The sequence below is a fragment of the Bactrocera neohumeralis genome, chromosome 3, assembly GCF_024586455.1.
Source record: "Bactrocera neohumeralis isolate Rockhampton chromosome 3, APGP_CSIRO_Bneo_wtdbg2-racon-allhic-juicebox.fasta_v2, whole genome shotgun sequence".
Lineage (NCBI taxonomy): Eukaryota > Metazoa > Arthropoda > Insecta > Diptera > Tephritidae > Bactrocera > Bactrocera neohumeralis.
In genome coordinates this window covers 14,475,318-14,490,057 of record NC_065920.1, presented here as the reverse complement: position 1 = coordinate 14,490,057, position 14,740 = coordinate 14,475,318, and the positions used below count along the sequence as shown (strand labels likewise).

Here is a 14,740-nt window from a genome sequence, read left to right as displayed (position 1 = left end):
AAATTAAAAAAATAATGAAAAAGAATAAAAAAAAATAAAAATAAATATAAAGAAATTAAAAAACAAGAAAAAAATTAAGAATATAAAAAACCAAAAAATTATGGCAAAAAAATTAAAAAATTTATAAAATAAAATAGTAAAAAAATTGTAAAAAAATATTAACAAATAATAAAAAAAAACTAATCAAAAAAGGGTTAAAATATAAATATAATGAAATTAAAAAATAATAAAAATAAGAAAATAAAAAATCAAAATATAAGAAAAGAAATTTTAAGACAAAAATTGAGGAAATTAAAAATTTAAAAATAGTGAAATAATATAAAAAAATTAAAGAGTAATAAAAAATAAAAAAATTAAGAAACTAATTAAAACCAATCATGAAAAAAATATGAAAAAATAAATATGGAGAAATTAAAAAATAAAAAACACAAACAAAATAGTATTTGACTTAATATTTGAAATGTAAACACCCCGGCTTAGCGTACCAAGCAACAAAGCAGGAAGAGAATAATTCAACAGCCAAAAAAAACGACAGCAATAATGATAAACAAATAAATGACTTCATCGCCGATACACAACTTTGCGTGTGATAAATGTGATATTTCAATGTGTGCAAGAACTTGAAATAAGTAAATAAAGCGAAATTAGATGCTTGAACATTGTTTTTTCGAACGCAAACCATAAGCTGGCGGCGACGCAAATGTCACCGAATGGCACTAATGAGCGAGCGCATGTACTCGTACATACATATGTATCTTTGGTTGTTTGAGCAAAAGAATTTGTTAAAAGAAAAATGTGTGGCAGCCAGCCATGCCACAAGTTGGTACGCGAGCTATTTAAAGCGGTGGAAAATTCGGAAATCAGGTCGCCTGCAAAAGTGAGTGCCAAAGTGAAATTCGACCAAAAACGTTTGGCAGAGATCGCGCGACTAGCCGGACGCGGCGCCTGGAAGCGGCAGCCAAACAAGTTGTAAACGCACACGTATACATATATATGTACATACATAAATATATGCACTTGATCTCAATTGCTTGCAGCTGTATATACATTTGCATGTTTGTGGGTGTGAGCGCAATCACGCTTGTTTCAGTTGCCGGCTAGCGACGCCTTGATGACATTTACGGCGGCACGTATCACCCAAATTGATCGGTTCCAGTTCTGGCACGCTGCGCCCTAAGTGTGCCGATCGATTTGTTTATTTGTTTTGATGTTGTCGCTTTCATTTTGCACTGCTATTTTTCATTATTATTTTTATTTCCGAATTGATTTGCTGTCTATATCGATTTTTTCAACTTCTTCGGTCTATATCGACTTTTTCGTCTGTTTTCGGCTGTTTAATGTATACATAGTCAGTTTTTGCCCAAAAAAGTGGCAAATAAAATTGAAATTTTTGGCATAAATTTAACGCCAGCGAGCAATTAAACGAAATGACTGAATCTGAATGACAGCGCGCTGGTTGTCTGCTTAGCGCCTGCCGCTCTCGCCGCTCTGCCGTGCGACTGCAATGAGGTAATCGCGTAATTATAAATTTATTAATATTTCTTTTGTTATCGTTGTTGTCATTGTTGGTGTGAATTTTTATGCAGACTCGTTACTCGGTATTTTGTCGAACGAAAAGCATGATCAGAGAAACAAGCAAAACAATGAAAATACAAGTGACTCGTGCATCTGTATGCTTTCCCGAGCGTGTATCTTGTTTAATTTATGTTTGTATTTTTGTTATTAATGCCTTTCGACTTTAAATTAAATATCGTTTTTTTCTGTGCGTCACCCGCAAATTTGCACATGCTAAAGACGATTTGCAAACATACCAAGTTCACCGAAAGCGATTTAAACGACTGTTGTTGAGCAGCGTAGTAATAATGATCTTGAAATGCGAGACCGTAGCGACATGCAAAGAGTATCGAATGGGTATATATTTGTATATGTACGAGATCTCGTATTCAGCTTTTAAAACCAAATGCTAATGTCTTGTTTAAATATTGAAAGCACGTAGCGTGTGAGTACTTCATGAAGCACCTGCGAGAGTGAGAGCGTGAGTGAGGGATAGTGAGAAATTTGGGGTTAAGAGTTTAATTTCAATCAAATTTAAGAGCAGTGCTATCGACAGGTGCGTGCTTTTGTGCACCAGCAAGTTCTTAAGTTGTAGAAATTGTATAAAAAACGTAAAAGATAAGCAAAATTGAACTATCACGATTTCAAAATTAAATTAATACATTTAGGCTAACGTAAAGTAAATAAATTTAGTGAAATACTTTGTAGAAATAAAGAAAAGGCTTAATGAAGAGACAAGAAAAAATCGAAAATAAAATACCCTTGACAAATAAAAAAGTTTTCTATTTAAGCACTTTATCCCGATCGTGCAGTTTGTATGGTAACTATAAGCTATAGTAATCCGATCTGAAATATTTCTTCGGAGATTATAACATTGCTTTTGAAAATAATCTGTGCCAAATTTCGTGAAGATATCTTGTCAAACAAAAAAGTTTTCCATAAAAATTCTTTATTTTGAGTGTTCTGTTTGTATGGCAGCAATATCCTATAGTTATGCGATCTGAAAATTTTTTTCCAAAAATTTTAGCGTTGCTATGGAAAATTATGCATACAGAATTTTGTGAGGTTATTTCATCAATTAAAATAATTTCTCATACTAGAACTTTATTCCGATTTGTATGGCAGCTATACGCTATAGCGGTCTGATCTTAAAAAATTCTTCAGATATGGTAGCTGTGCTTTGGAAAACTTTGTACACCAAATTTTGAGCAGATCTATTTTTAAATAAAAAAAAATCCTTTACAATAATTTGATTTTGAGTGTTCAGTTTGTATGGTAGCTATATGCTATATATGTCCGATATCGATGGTTTGGACAAATAAATAGTTTGTTGAAGAAGAAAAAGGCTTTAGCAAAATTTCAGATTGATATCTCAGAATAGCAAAGAATGACAGATAGACAGGACTAAATCGACTCAGCTCGTCTCGCTGATCATTTATATATACATATATGTTTTATAGGGTCTTCGAAGTTAACTTTTTATGTTCATATCCTGCTCAGGGTATAAATAATAAACCAACGGGAGAAAAGATAAATCGTGGTCAACTTAACATACCCTATTCAGAGTATAATTAATTAAAACAACGAGAGAAGAGATTAACCGAAAATATGTCTTCGTATATACAGTTAAATAAATTTCTCCCTTACGTGTTCATACAACTATCTATTGGTGTCGTATTCTTTATGAATTTTAAATATATATTTCATATATCTTCAACCGTTTAATATATTTTACACGACTAAAAATTATGTTAATAATCAACAGAGTTCATAGTAAGACTTGAAAAAGTTTGAGTTTACTTTAAAAAGTCTTTGATTTTTTTTGTGATATACTGCCGCTCAAGCGTGCTCTCTCTCTTTTGCTGCTCTTTTACTGTCACTTCGCTCATTCAAAAACTCACCACACCTGCTTACTCAACACCATTCATTCATGGCAGTCAAGTTTTGCAGGTTTTTGTATATGAGTATTTGTCGCCGGTCGTTATCGCGCTGTCAAGTTTGCAATAAAATATGGAAAATACGAATATACGTACTTACATACATGCACACATACAAACAAGTGTGGAAATGCGCTTAATGAACTTTACAGCCGGCTTTTTTTGCCGGTTCGACATTGGATAGCTTATCAAATGAGCACACAATGGCATGACGGCCTGCGAAAACAGCTGGAGAGCGAGAAATATTAATTTCACAGCTGTATGTAAAGCATAATAAAAGCAATAAAAGCGTTGAATAACACATACGTGAGTAATATGTGGCTACAAAATGGGGAAAAAATGCAATACTCATGGCAAGTAGCGCGCAAAAGCAATTAAATCAATTATACTATGCAAATAGTTTGCCCGAAATGTGCAGAGCAGCAAAAACTTGCATATGGAACTGGTAAAATTACCAAATAAATAATAGAAAGAAGCTGAAACAAAACAAAAATGAGCGAAAAAAAATCTCGCATTGTGAAGGTTTATTGAGTGGTGAATACAATGTGTTGCGCTTGAAATAACTTATTGGCAAGATCACCACGCTGCTATAAAGAAATGCTCGTACACACACACACACACACTCATACTGTATAAGCAAGCATACACACTCGTGCAAGCGTTCACACACACGAGTACGTATATACACACACTTACAGCTGCCTGCGGTGAGCTTATTCGCTGCTTGTTCGATCGAATGACGAATGCCGCTGTGGTTGCCAAAATTTTCAATAAAAATCAGTTGGAATTTAGCGTTAGAAGAAAGCGGATGTGATTAACTGGATGGCTGGAAACTAAAAGGAGCATCAGCTAAAGCGATAAAAGAAAGCAAATTCGAAAGGCGTATACTGTATATACATATATATACGAAAGTAAAATAATAAAACGTGCGATAAAAAGTAAAATAAAAACAAAAATACAAAAAACTACAGCAGAATAAAATAGACATTCTCAAAAGCTGTAGTAAAGCAAAGTTATAAAGTGAAAGAATTTATAGCGACAAGCAAAAAAAAAGGCGATTCAAAACGTCACATACACAAGCAGTACGAGGAGTGTAAACGACGGCGGCGTGTAACCTACAAAAAAGTATAACGCAACAGATTTTTTCCTAAATTTTCCACGAAAATATTTAAACAAATTTTTTTTCTTCACTTTTTTTTTTGCTTATTTCGCAAGGCAGCAGCGAACGTGCAGTTCGCAAACGCAACGAGGCTACACACACACACAACTTACACCCAACTGCCAACTGCAGTGTGGCACGTGGCGTATGAGCAACGTCTCAGAAGTGCATATATATTTTTAAGCACTTTAACGGCGGCTTTGAAACGCTATTGTACGGGAAGTGCAGCATTTCTTCACCAAAAACAAAAAAGCGATACGCAAGAGCACACGCCTGCCTCCTCTTACCACACCCACCGAGCGCGTTGCAGAGGAGGTTGGGTCAGTCGTGACTAGGCTGAGCTTAAACGGAGGAGACCAACAAACGAAAACAGCTAACATACAAGCGCAGATCCAGCTACAAACGAGCCAAAGACTGATTTAGTAGTTTAGTAGAGCAAAATAGCAGAAAACAAACAAAAATTCAGCCGAAAAAGCCAAAGCACCAAAAGGACGTACGATCCAAGCAGCGCAGCAGGCGACACTTAGCTGCAGCCAGACTATTAATAAGCAACGAAGAAATTTCGCCGTAACGAAATTATTGCGGTTGCCTAGAGATTGCTGCGAGCGAACGCATTTGCAGGCATTTGTCGTGAAAAAGCAAGAGGTTCGTTTCAAAGCAGAACAAAACACAAATAAAAATGAAAATTATTCGCTGCTTTCTAAGTTTGTAGCTAACCAGATTTTCAAACTACATGTTTGTTTGCGTGTATGTAAGTAAGTAGCGTCAGCAAACAACATTTAAACGGCGCGTAAGCGAAGCTACTAGAAGCGCGACAAATGGAGTAAGCCGGTGGTGGGGTACAAGACAGCGCAGCCAAACGCGTTAACCAAGCAAGCGCTGCTGTTGTCATAGTTTATTTTATGCCGTTATTGTTTTTTTTTTTTGCTTTGATATTTGTTTTTGTCGCCAGCTTTGTCACCAAACGCGCGACGCGTCAACGCGGGTTTTTGCGCGACGATTAAGTCATCGTTTTTTCGGTTTGTTTTCGCGCTTTTTGTTTTCATGTTTTTTTTAGTTTTTTTTTAATTGTTCGTTTTAACATCGCTAAGAGACCAAGCGCGCGCCTCAGTGTATACATATGCATGAATGGACGCAGCAGCTTAATTTGCACGCGCTTGAACTCTAAGCGGCGAAAGAGTTCCAAGTAAATGTAGCTAGAAAGCTAAGCGATAAACGATTTGGAATTCAAGAAAGCAAACAAAAAATCGCAGGAAAAACGAACAACAGCTATGAAACTAAGTGGTTTGCTGATTTGCGAGGTCAGCCGGTGGCCGGTGGCAGGCGCGTTGACTGCTATTAACTGTGGACTCTGACGTCGCTGTGCGGTCTCATTGAATGCTTTGAATGGTGACCAAAGCCTGAAGAAACGCGCTTGACAGTTGTTGAATTGAGTTTGCGGTCAATTTGTAATTCGGCAATGGCCAAAAGTCGGCGTTCATAGTTTTTTTTTTAATTTTTTTGTTTTGATAAATTTCTTTTGGCAATTTCGAGAATTTCAAGAATTTCTAGTTTTTCCTGTTGTGGCTGCTGCATTTCATTTGCTGTTTGTACTAGCACTTGCTGGGGTATTTCTGCGTATACCGGAAGGCCGCAAAAATGCAGGCGATTAGTCAGAGCAAACTATGCTGACTGAAAAAAGCACGTCAAGCGCAAGGGTGTGAAAAAAATATAATATTTTTAACCTTTTGGTGTAAAAAAAAATTTGCTAAATTTTTCATACAATTTTTTATAAAAAAATATATAAAACTTACAATTTTTGGTGTGAAAAAATAATTTTTTTTATAAAATTTTAAATTTTTAGTGTGAAAAAATTTAGCCAAAATTTTATAAAAAAATTTTATATTACATAGTTTTTTTATAAAAAAATTAACTAAAATTAAAAAAAAAAAATTAGAAAAAGTTTAACGAAAGGTTTTATAAATTTTTTTCAGTCAATTTATTTAAAGTTTTATAAAATTTGTTCATTATATTTCGCCATTTCAAACACAATCGAAATTTCTTGTATAAAATTACAAATATTTTCTTCCCTAGTGTATTATTCAACGTAAACAGAAATATGAGCGCGGCTGAAATTGCTTGATAAAAATGCAATAATAAAAACAAAAATAAGTGATACTTAAAGTTTTTTTTGAAGTTTTTGCGACTACTTTCTTATATTTTGCGTAATTTTTATTATTTATAATTATTTGTATTAAAGCAATTATCAATTTAATTTAACTTGACCTTTTTTGTAATAATTTCAATATTTTTTTTGTATTTTTATTTTTTCAAAGAGAGTAGTTTTTTTTCAAAAACTTGCAAAATGTTTTATAGTTTTTTAAAACGACGTAACTGTCAATTTAGTTGATTTTGTTTTTTTTTTTTTTTTTTTAATAATTTTTCATTTCTTCAATAATTTTTTTCAAAAGTTTTTATAATTTTTTATAACAACTTAATTGTCAATTCTGTTCAATTTGTATTTTTTTTAAATAATTATTGCATTTCTTCAATATTTTTATATTTTATATAATTTTGATTTTCTTTTTTTTATTTTTAAATAATTTTTTATAACTTTTCATAACAGTTATAACTTTTTCAAAATGTTTTATAACGAGAAAATTTTCAGTTGAACTATTTTTTGTTTTTTTTTAATGTATTTGCATTTTTTCAATATTTTTTATAACAAGACTTGAAAGACATTGAAATGAAAAAAAAATAAAAAAATTCAATTGAAAATACCCCATTATTTTCAAATGAAAACCACGAAATATTAAAAAAATATATATTTTCAAACCACGAAAAAATATATATTTTTTTAAACAATAAATTTTTTAAATAATACATTTTTTTATTTTCTTTTTAAACAGAGTATTTTCCAATGTTTTTCTTTATTTCTTTTAATTTTTCAATGTTTTTTAAATTTTTTATACACAATTTCTTCTAATATTTGTTATACATATGTAATATTTTTTGCTTTGCCAGCTGCCGCCTTTTGGTTACACACACATAAATTATTATATTTTTTTTATGTATATATTTTTTTTCATACAAGTATTTGATAAACGTTTCCGCATTATCGCCGACACTTACAGCGTTGCTAGCACATTTTTTCACAACATTAAAAAGAAATATTTAAATATATTTCAAACAAACGAAAATAGCTAAGTGGATTTATAGAGCAGTACGTCAAGCAAAAACGCCAAAAAGTGGTTGGTAAAACCTGAAAATATCTTAAGCAGCAGGAAAAATGTGAAAAAAGATTAAATATAAAAAAAATATAATTTTGCTAAATTTCCAAAAACGAGTAAGAAGCAATTAAGCAGAAAACAAAAACAAATGCCGCAATAAACCCAGCATTTCAAATGGTGCCGTATAATATAAAGCAAGAAAATGTGCATATACACGCTCGCACACACGTGCAAACACACATTTTCTAAACGAACTAGTAAAAGCCGAAAGCGCAGGAAAAGGAAAGAATAATTTCAAGTTTGCTTGTGTGTCGCGCTGTTGTTGCTGTGCTTTGCCTTGGTAGCGCCGTAAAAGTCTACGAAAAATTACGCCGAATTTATTTTGAATACGTGCATTATTTTTAAACATTTTTGGCACTCACGCCTTTTTGTTTTGCTTTTGTTTTCTTTATTTTTGTATGAATTTGCATGTGAGTTCTCTTTTTCTTCTTATTTATTTACTTTTTCTTTTTTTCATTTGTGAACTTATGTGCTTTCAATAATTTTTTTCGTATACAAATGTGTAGTTCTTTTTATTTTGCGCTGCTCACTACGTTTTTTGTAGCTTTCTTTAAATTATGTTTTTTTTGAATTTTTTTTTGTGAATTTCTTGAATTTTTTCTGCTCCACTGGCGTGCGGCCAAATACGCATAGCTTTGAGAAAAGCCGTTAAGCGCTGGATTGGCGTTGCTACGACTTTGAATATATGTTTCTTTTATATGTACTTACATATGTATATATGTATATATATACTATAAACATGTAACATTGCTATATCAGCACGTCATCTCCGGCAGCTGCAACGCCGGTAGCCGCATGTGCGCCTGCCACTCAGTCTGTCACTATTTATTCATATAGTTTTTTCTATATATTTTACACATTTAAAATCGAAAGTTAAAGGGCTTCAATGCCAAATGTTACAGTAGTCGCTAGCAAAAAGGTCGCTGTAAGTTTACATACATTTTTACGCCTAAAGATCGCTGTTGTGAATAACTGTTAACATATATTTCTATATATATGTATATATATGTATATTTATATATATATGTATATAGACATTTATACAACTGTGCAAGCATTGCACCATTTCCGTGCATCTGTTATATATTTATGCATGTGTACCGCGTATTTGGGTCTACATGTCGCACATTGCGTATACGCGACTTGGGTGTGGTGCAAGTGACGTCAGCGTGTCTGCCGCTATTTATCACCGCTGCATCTTAAAGCAGGAACTTAAAATAAACAAATAAGCTCAAAAAAGAGGAAAGAAAGAGGAATCACAACAAAAGGCTGCAATGCAAAAACAATTTGCAATTATATGACAACAATTTTGAAAAATAGCGAATATTTTAAAACGAGAAAAAGAATAAAAAAATATAATTATAAATAAAAGAAAAAAGAAAAAAATAAAGTAAAATAATATAAAATAAAATGAAATAAAACAGAATAAATTTAAAAAATAAAAACCAAGATTTAAAGAATCAATTAAAAAAGTTAATTATAAAAAAAATAATTAAAGCTTAAGAACATGAACACAATAAAAAAATTATAAGAAAAAAAAAATAGAATAAAAACTTATAGAATAAAAAAAATAATTATTGCATAGAAACGTGAAAATAATAAAAACAAAATAATGCTATGAAACGTAAAAAATAATTAATGCTTTAAAACGTGAAAAAATATAAAAATACAAAAAAAAGCCAAAAAATAAAATAAAAATTATAAGAATTAAAGATATGTGGAATTAAAAAAATTAATACTAACAAAAAAAAATTGATCAAATGTGAAAAAGAATGTAAAAATTCCTAAAATATTGAAATTAAAGAAATTAAAAAGTAAGTAAAATTAAAAAAAAATTATATAATTAATAGACATAATTCAAAACAAAAAAAATTAAACTTTAAAACTTCAAAAATAATAAAAAGATAAAACCATAAGGAAATAAAAGATATCGAAAAAATAAATAAAATCGAAAAATTTAGAAAATTAAGAATATAATAATAATAGCAAAAAAAATTAATTAATGCTCCAAAGCGTAAAAGAGAATAAACAGAGAAATAATCAAAGAAATAAATAAATAAAGAAATTAAAGGTTTAAAGATTTCTGGAATTAAAAAAATTTACAATATAAAAATTAAATAATTAAAAATATGATTAAAGAATTAATAATTACAAAAAAATAAAAAATAAAAAACAAAATTAAAAAATTATAAAACAAAATAGATTAATAATACAAAATAAAACTAGCGAAACAAACAACAATTTTTTTGGTAAATTACGAATACAAATTTTGTCCACCGAAAGTAACAATTCTATTGTCTAAACAATTATTTGCACTTTTTTAATAATTTTTGCTATTCGCTTTACCTGCACATACATATTCTACTTCAACAAATTCAAATAAGTCTACACTTATACACAATCTCCATTTATACAGCCACAAAAACTAATTGTTATTGTTTTTGTTTGTATTTTGACATTTCACGCGCTACTTGAAGCGCCAATAAAAGGCGAAAAAATATAAAAGATTCGCAACGCCGCAATTGCTGGCGCCAGAGCAGATAACAATGAGCGCAGATTTTTTTTGCTCAACAACAAAAGCAAAAAAACGCAACTGTGTGCTCACATAACCGGCTTTTTACACGATCGCCAAACGCGCTCCACACTTCGCTCACTTGCGCTCACCATTTCACACTGGGCGCTCTCCTGCAACGTGAACTTGCGGTTATTGCTTTCATTGAAAAAAATTACTGCGGCCAAGCAGACAATTATTTTTCCTCAATTTATTTATTTGCCTTCATTCGTGTGTGGTTCTTGCATTGCACCGCTCTGCCGTTAATCTAAATAATAGCAAAACAAACTGCGAAATGGCAACGCACATTGCTATTACCAATAAAAGTTCAGTTTTCGAGTAAAATAACGCATAGATGTCGGTGCGTTTTCGTAGCAAAACGGTCAATTTCCGCCTCAAGGTTTTTCTTTTGTGCGGCAGAGGCCATCTGGGCGCGAAGGCGGCCATCAATTTGTGCGAGTGCACGATCGCCACATAGCCCCTTAAAGGCGCCGTCAATCTCACATTTGCTTTAGATTGCTCTTTGTTCGCTATGCTGCCATTTTCGAAAATGTTTTCGAATTGGCTAGCGCTTCATTGCGCGGGGCCGCTACGTCGGCGGCCGCTGCCTTAGGCCAAACAATATTTTGCCACATTCATTTGGAGAATTCTCTTTTACTAGCGCGGTCGCATTTCTTCCACGGAAACCTTTGACGCATTATTAATCCTAATAATACTATACTATATAGTTTATATATATATACAATTGTTTAAACTTTTTGAAGTGCTCGATTGCCGCAATCGTTTAAAAATACACGCATCACTATATTTGTTAAAGCGAAAGGCAAATCTGCGGATTGGATTTGGGAAACTTTTGAATTTTCTTTGTGAAAAGCCTCAGTGACTTGTGCGCACATTTTGCGTGATTTTGTACTTTTGACAGCGTATTACGTATATTACAACAACGCCGCCGACCGCGTGGTCTTTGCCATATATCTGACGTGTTTCAACGACGGAACTTACAGCAAATAAACTTTTGTTTCAGCCAAAAATCGGTCAACTCCTTTATAATAACATACTTTTCTCTCTCTCCCAACTACTTTGCAGATTAAACGACACCTTACGCGAGAAGGATCGTCAAGTTGGTAAGGATCTGGAAGAGATCGAAACGGTCTTCCATCGCATCTCAGAGTTGCAAGATAAATTCAACGCCCTACTCGAGCAGATACAAGAAGTGCATACTTTTGACGAGCATATTGACGCCATTGAAAAGTCTTTGAACGATTTGCAGCAACAAGTTGGCAAGGCAGTTGCGGAGAGTACCCAACTGATTGTCGAAACCAAGGAAAACTATTTGCAGAAACAAAATCTGGTACCAAGTGATATAGCACAGGAGTTCACAGCACTAGAGTTGCTCTCCGAGCGTGTACAAGGCGCCATGGAAACCAAACAGAAAGAATTCAAACGTGCCAAGACTGTACGCACCGAATACCTGAGCGGCGTCGATGAGATCCAAAGATGGCTGCGACAGGCGGAGGTACAAGTGCAAGATCGTACACTAGCACCCGCACAAATGAAAGAACTACTGCATCGTATCAATCAGGAAATAGCCGGCATTTATGAACGTTTCACAATGGTCAAGACAAATGGACAGCTGATTATCGACAATTGTCGCAACAGTAATGAAAAATTGCTGGTACAATCGACGATCGATCAGTTGGCACAGGAATTGGGACAAGTACGCGCGTGGTTGGATGAGAAGAAACAACAAGTGGGCGATAGTTTAGATGCATGGACGAGATTTATGAATCTATATCAAATTGTGATGGCGTGGGTGGCGGAAAAACGTACCTTCCTCGATCAGACAATCGAACTGCGTACACTGCCCGAAGCGCGCAACAAACTCAATGACTATGTAGTGGCTGTGAAGAGCATTAAACCGATCGTGAAGCATTTGAGTGAAATGGACAAGGAACTGGAACACATTGGACAAGTGACGACTGTGGGCGATCTCAAGGACAAACTGCAAGAGGCTGAAGATGCCAAGGTTTCCGTGGAAGCGGTGCTGCTGGAAAGGGTAGGTTAAAGTACAGGACCTGGTGTTTAGCAAGAAAACAGGAGTCTTAAAAGTATTGTGTTACAATATAATGGACATTGTAAGTATAGTAGGTGCTGGTGAGATACACGAAGTGTGTACGGGAGGCTTGTTTTGACTGCTAAGAGCAAGCGGCCAAGACTTTATAGCTTTATTGTAACATTTTCAGTTAGTCAATTCGGTACAATTGGTTAAACAGTTTATCTCGACAGTTTCTTGAACTTTCAATAATAATATTTTCTTCCCTTTCAACCATACAAATCGCTACGCGCACAGAATTCCCTGCTACAAGAAGCCTGCGAAGAATGGGATCAATGCGAACGCAAAATTAAGGACATACGCGGCTGGATAGATAAGACGAAACAATCGTTGGACTCACCACAACACAAGAAGAAACCGCTGCGCGATCAACTGGGCTACTGTGAGAAAACATTGGCGGACATTAATGTACAGAAGACCAAACTGCGTCTATCTATCGAAAAATTAGAGGTGAGTGCTGCTTTTTATTAGTCCGAATGCCTTGACATAATTCACTTTACAACTGTAAACAATTATGTTAATTAAATGATCACTATTGTTTAAGAGCAAGCTGAATAACACGCGCGCGTTTGCCGATCTCTCTCTCTCTCTTCTCTTCCTTTTCTGTTTTTTTCAATGTAGGTGCATTTCCGCAATGGTATGGGTGGCGATCCGCGCCTTAGCGAGAATGTTGATGATTTGCTGAAGGTCTTGGACGGACTGGCGGAATTGGTGCGCACCAAAACCACCAGTCTGGAAGAGACGCTCAGCCAGATCGACATCTATCAGCAACAGATGCAAACATTGCGTCAGAAGATCATACAAGAGGAGCAACAATTGCGTCTCGTTATGGCGCCCACGTATCTGCCACACGATCGTGAGCGTGCATTAGCAGAGCAACAGGTATGTAAACGGCACAGGCAGGTCTCTTTTTATTATCTTCGTTATCACAATTATAATTAGTTAGTAAAAGAACATATATAGCATATATGAAATGAAATTTGATTTAGTAGCTGTGAGGCAGTGAGTTAGCTAAGCTATCACTAGGTTGCAATTTGCATAATTCTACGCTGTTAGTGGCTGTAGAGAAAATGTTTAGGGTCCCGACCTATCTATGAGAAATACGTATATAAAAATATTTTTTGTAAGTTTTTGGTACAACATTTAGGTATTAGCTGTGCTGTGCCCCCTCTATCCCGCTCACGCGCTATTTTGCCATTATTGGCTAAGCGTTGGTGGGCCTCGTATATAAAGCACAGTTATCCATTAACATCGAAATCATAATCGTAATACATTTGGTGCTGTTTTATTCAATAACACAAACGGTTCCTCCAAAGCGTACAACTTTTGTTGACGACTGTTAACGAATTCGTAAATTGACTAACACACGCACCCTGCCCTGGAAACCCCCCTTTGAGTAACCTCTAGCCGCATTGTTATTATAATTAATATTTTTGTTTCGCTTTAGTGAATCAGTTTTTTATTTTATCCGTTTTTTTTTGTACAACAAAATTGAAGTGTACCAAAATTTTCTCAATGCTACAGAAGTTGCACGGTGGCTGCGAAGTTTTTGAAATTGGCAATAAAATTTTTTTTGGTGTACAAATACCTCGCTTTGAGTTTATTTTACATTTTACACATTTGATTTTTATACTTTTCAATATTTAATTTTTTTGTTTATGTTTTTGTTTTGTACAAAATCTTTTGTTTTTATGATTTCGTTTAGGTTTTTTTTTCCCTTAATTTCAACATTTAATGCACACATCGAAATCGTGCATCATCTCAACACTGCTCTTCTCCATTTTTATGTATTTTCGTTGGTTTTTTGGTTGAGTGTATTTGTTGCCATGCCACCAACGCCACCATACATTTGTATTTTAACACCGTGCAGCAGCATTTTATACCATATATACCAGCATTTATATTGTCATCATATATATCAACATTTATGTCATCATATATGGTATATAATCATATACATAAGCCCTCCTATGTACCATCATATATGTCATCATATAAACCATCATATAAATACATACGCATATCCATCATTGATTCATACAAGTAACTCGTATTGATGCGCGCTGAAGTCTTAGAACTTTGTTTGAAAAAAAAAACTTTACAACTAGAGAAAGAAGTCGAAATTTAATAGTTTCGAAGCAAAAAAAATACTTTAAT

General features: G+C 33.7%; 1 protein-coding gene across 1 annotated transcript in view; it reads left to right on the top strand.

Moving 5' to 3' along the window:
- Nucleotides 1-14,740, top strand: part of LOC126752965 (muscle-specific protein 300 kDa) — a 204,152-nt gene that overhangs the window by 122,527 nt on the left and 66,885 nt on the right. Inside the window, 3 exon segments of the mRNA XM_050464018.1 lie at nt 11,557-12,526; nt 12,821-13,033; nt 13,205-13,465. Of these exon segments, the coding sequence (XP_050319975.1) occupies nt 11,557-12,526; nt 12,821-13,033; nt 13,205-13,465 (1,444 nt within the window).